Source organism: Atta colombica, unplaced genomic scaffold (genome assembly GCF_001594045.1).
Source record: "Atta colombica isolate Treedump-2 unplaced genomic scaffold, Acol1.0 scaffold41, whole genome shotgun sequence".
Lineage (NCBI taxonomy): Eukaryota > Metazoa > Arthropoda > Insecta > Hymenoptera > Formicidae > Atta > Atta colombica.
This window is the reverse complement of record NW_017259520.1, coordinates 1372295-1377694: the sequence shown is the minus strand read 5'-3', so window position 1 is coordinate 1377694 and position 5400 is coordinate 1372295. Positions and strand designations below refer to the sequence as shown.

Here is a 5400-nt window from a genome sequence, read left to right as displayed (position 1 = left end):
TTTATTAGTTCAACAAATAAAAGTTTGTATTCTTGCAGAAGAAAAAATTTTCAAATATTTATTATAACTATTATAACAATTGATAAAAATCTTTAAATGTTTATATAATTTTTTAATAAAATATTTTAACGTAAGTTTATATTATTACATTATTATAATTTTTTTTTGTACCATATTCGATTTCATTACTACACTGTAAATTTGTTATAATCAGATATCAGATACTTTCTATCATATGCGAGAAGCAGTTATAAGAATAAGTGGAAAATTAGTCAACTATTAGTAGTCAACCATTTGAAATCCATTTTTAAAGAATTTATAATTTCTTCTTATTTACATAGAAAAAAATAGTTGAGTAATTTTTTTATAATATAAGATTAGTAAAAATATTCTAGCTACTTGTGCAAATTTATGATAAACTTTACTTGCCTAAAAGTAAAAATATCGAAGGTATAAAATAAAATTTAATAAAAATAAAATAAAATAATAAAATAAAATTTACAATTCCATAAAATATACTAGAATTTACTAAATTTACTAGAATTTATTAAATGTTGTACAAATAAGTATACTCAGAATGTTATAATATCTTATATATAATATCTTATATAGTTGCAAATTATAATTTTTTCTTTACAGTTCTTTTTTAGAAGACATTGTTCCGGAATCTGATCGGATATCCAACTCGAAAAACTGCCTTTCCAGATATTCAACCGGTTATTGGATATCCGATAATTTTATAATCCGGTACAATTGTATCGTGTAGATAATAATCCTAATAATATTTCTTCTAAAACAACTCGATAAATCATACATAACATATGGCAATACATATCACTAATAAAAATTATTAAATATAATTTATAAACCCATTTAGGTTGATTATGTTCTCCGATATTTCCCTTTACATAATTTCAATAATTTAATGAACTGAGAGTTATCCTCTAGCTTTTGTTGGGATACTATTATCATGCATAACAACAAGATAATACAACAATGTATTATCTTGGGAAATATGTATGTAAAATAACAGTTTTCAATAAAATGCATATTTTACACATTAACACGCATTGCTAATCTGCTTGTTAGTAATTGTATAAATTCTAACACACGGAGCACTGTGTTAATTCATAAATCATTTAATTTCTATAGTTGTTATAATAAATTACATTAAATCTATTAAATAAAGATGTTTCATCTTAAAATTAATTACAATTACAATTTTTTAGAGATAATCCTATTCTGTTAGAATTAGATCTTATTAATATTTAAAAAAAAATATTTCTGTGTTAATTTATATATTCTTTAGTTGTGTAAACTGTGCAAATACTTCTTAAAACTAGTCTTGAACTAAAGTAGAAATAGTAATATCATAAATTAAATTATTAATTAATTAATTTGATAATATTAATAAACATCTTTAAAATTCTAAAATTTATTTTAAAACATTTATTTTAAAAATATTATACAAAAATAGTACTAATATAATATCACATATTTTTCCAATGATTAAATTAGTAAAGATATTCAATATGGATAGTGAAAAGGTCCCAGAAATCGTATTCTTGAAAAATATCGCATATGAAAATGTACAAAAATATTATAGGTAATTATGTGTATTATATGTATAATATAGATTTCGCTTTTTTGTATGCGATACTTTCCAAGAATCATAGACCATTTTGATTCGAAGACCAGTGATATTTTTAGCAAAAAATTCTCTACGAATTTTTTTCTTATCAGCGCATCAATATCATAATAAATGGATTATATTAATTTAATTTTTTATATTATTATTCCAACTTCAGTTCATGTTTGTTTCAAGATCAAAAATATTCGACGTGCAGAATTGGAAGATAAAATTAACACAGAAATATTACTAAAAAAACGTTAAAATCTCTGATCAAATAAATTTATTTCTATTTGTAATAAATTATGTAATATTGCCATCTTAATTGATATTATTAACAGCTAAGATTTTTGTTACGTGTTCCTACATCTAAAGTTTATCTGCGATGAATCTTTTTTCAGTAAAAGAATTTCAGTGTAAGAAATGGATAATTATCAACATTTTAAAAATATATTTGATAAATTATTTGTTTATATTAATCACACATTTTAATTTTGCAAATAAAAAATTGTATTTTCAAAATATTATATTTATTCTTTAACAGATTTATAAATGATTATAACTATTTTATTATTCTATTATTATTCTTTTATATGTATAGAAATGCAAATAAATATGGTAGAATTTTCATTTTATTTTAAGAAATATAACCAGTAACATATTCGCCCAGAATAATCAGCAATTTTAGAATATAATTTTTAAAAAATTCTAAAAAAAAACTTCACAAAAATAACAAATAAAAAGTAAAATATTAAATGCTAAATAAGATACATGTTAAACTATTCATAATATAATCTAAATTTAATAAGACGGCTAATAAATGGAAAAATATTTTTCAAATATATTTAGTTTAAATTTATACATTTTAAGATAATCGTTTAAAATAGAAAAATTTGATTCTTATTTACTTATGAAAGTCGTCTATATATTTATTATAAATATATATTATAGTTATTTCCGCCTTTATGGCCACATGAAGCCATTTAACCACAATTGTTGCCACTTTGGCAGATTCAGCCACTAGAATAACATTTTGAAATTTCTATTTATTTATATTTGTAATAAAAATAATTTCTGTTTTCTATAAGAAATTTAATAATATCAAATTCAAAAAACATTATTTACGACTATTGCAAAACTTGTAACGAGTCAGATTGTAGAATCTATAATGGTCCAACCATTACTAAAGCAGGTCCACTTGCAACGGATTCAATACGCTACGGACTTCACAACCAAAATGATTACAATCGTACTTGATATGAGTGAATAAAATTGATGCAATCACAACAGCCGCAGATGAAACAAGTTCTATAATGGCTATATGATTTTCTAAAATATCCAATCACGTCATTATGTCCGAGATTTCAAACGAGTAATATTGAAATTCTACATTAATCGAAATGATTATCATAACAATAGTCCCGAAAATCTGTGTAGAATAAGAGGACAGTTAAAATACATAATATTTAATATGAAATTGTTGCCTACTTTTGTCCATTCTTTCAAAGATTTCAAAATTGATAATATTAAATCAAAAAGAGAAACAACAATCAATATATATTTTTTAGGTATGAGAAAAAATTCGTGGCCTGTTTTTCCCGTTAAATGGCATTAAAAAAACGCCACGAACTTTTTCCCACACCTAATATATTTATCAGATATTTTTAACAATAAAAAAATTAGACTTTCTTTATTTATCCTTAAATTTCCTACGTATATTACATAATTATTTAATCACACATGTACACACACATGTACACATAAAAGAATGTATATTTATGTTAGTCGCTGTACAGTGACTCTGTATATAATTTTCTATCGTAATTTAGATATCGAATATTCTGTATTTACTTACTGTATGTTATTCTTACATAAGATATAGATAATAAGTTAACATGAGTATATATAGTTCTTGCAAGCAAGTACCATACAATAGTAAATATTCCTCTTTACACTTCAGAGCTACCTTCTTACAATCCTCTTAGAATATTGGGTAAATATTTTTAAAAATATGTTATATAAATGTTATATAAATATAAAATGTTTACAAGTAAATGTTTAATATACATATTAATGTATTACAATTTTGCTCTCTCTCATAGTTTTTATTAAAATATCAAGGAAAGAGACACTCAAAGAAATCTGTAACGATGGCTTCCTTAAAATACGTAAGTTTTATTCAGTAATGGTTATTTAACTATTGCTTGCAATTTTTACACGTTAATAACGAGTCAAAAAGTTTTTGAATATTATGTTTATAATTTTTTGGAGTTCCTTACACACACACACACACACACACACGCACACACACACACACGCAAACACACACACACCCACACACACACACACACACACGCGCGCGCACACACACACTTACTTTCGGCTCCTTCGAAATATTTTCTTTTTTAGTCGATATTTCTCTTAATTAATCGAGGAGAAAAGAATTTCAAAAATATTTTCGACAAGGTTAACTAAATTATAAATACCCCCCAGAAAATTATAAAGGCTAAGTTCAAAAATTTTTTGAAGATTACTTTAAAGATCACTTTTTAAATAAATATGATATATGTTAAGGTCGTATTTTCTTTACTAATGGTGATGCTAGTGCATCATTATGCTGAATCTATGGCTGAATCTATGATTTCAAAACTGGATGCTTCTAAGCGACAGGTAGAAAGAAGTATGTCTCTATGATGTCTATTAAATATACGTCTACAGGGTGTTCCGAAATTCGAAGGAAATGTTATTGCATGAAACTTTATGAACAATTAAGTAACAAAAGTATAAATCACTTTTTCTGTAAAGCAGTTTTTTTTAAGTATAAATGTTTAAAGTTTGACTAATTATAAACGTCACATGGACAGATTTTTTAACCAACGCTTATGATTAGTCAAACTTTAAACGTTTATATATAAAAAGACTGCTTAACGGAAAAAAATGGCTTATATTTTTATTATCTAATTTTTCACAAAGTTTCGCGTTACAATAATATTATCCTCCAATTTCAGGATATCCTGATACTTACAATAGAAAGTACATCAATTACTAATATCGATTTATTTTGTAGTTAAAATACCAAAGCCAGAAAAAGGTGAAGACAATTCAGGATGTGAACAAGAACATGAACATTCATGCGAAAAAAGAGAAAGTGAAAAAGAGAATCAAATAAAATCAAATACATATGAGTCAGGTAATGCAAGAAAATCAAATATAGAAAATAAAAATGACGAAAAGGATAAAAAAGATTGGTGAAAACGACAAATAGATATCATCTGGATCAATTGGTACAATACAAGAATCAGAAGAAGAGAACCTCCGTTTTTCCAAATGACAACTGAAGAAATATATATATAAGTCCTTGATAAATAATTATTAGAAAGCTTATATTCCAACTTGTCTAACTAACAAGCTAGCTAACTAAGAAAATATTACTTTTGTTTCTAATCTATATCTTTCTTTAATGAAATCCTATAAATATTAAAATAAGCACTAATCTTTCACTATAAAATATGATCATTTCTACGCACTTATAATTAAATAATTAAAAAAAAAATTAATAACCAAATAACAGCATAATTGTAAAAATAAAATAAAGATTTAGCAGCAAAATATTTTTCTCAATTTTATTTCGTTTACATAATAAAACATTTACAAAATAAAATAAACTATTATGATTAATTACTCTAAATATGAAAAGCGCCACTTGACGGTCAAAGTCAGATGTTGAGTTAATACATATACATATTCTTTAAATGAATTTATCTCAGAAA

General features: G+C 24.0%; 1 protein-coding gene across 1 annotated transcript; it reads left to right on the top strand.

The window, feature by feature from the left end:
• Positions 1 to 3578: 3578 nt before the first annotated feature.
• LOC108691169 lies at positions 3579 to 5196 on the top strand. The gene is made up of 4 exons (XM_018198826.1): positions 3579 to 3623; positions 3733 to 3798; positions 4205 to 4310; positions 4698 to 5196. The coding sequence occupies exons 2-4, from the start codon at positions 3781 to 3783 to the stop codon at positions 4880 to 4882; spliced, it is 309 nt and encodes a 102-aa protein (XP_018054315.1). The 5' UTR covers positions 3579 to 3623; positions 3733 to 3780; the 3' UTR covers positions 4883 to 5196.
• Positions 5197 to 5400: the final 204 nt, after the last annotated feature.

Excerpts from the sequence above, each read along its gene's own strand:
- LOC108691169 (XM_018198826.1), top strand. Across the intron at positions 4,311-4,697 it reads TAAGCGACAGGTAGAAAGAA|TTAAAATACCAAAGCCAGAA; the intron begins GTATGTCTCTAT and ends TTTATTTTGTAG.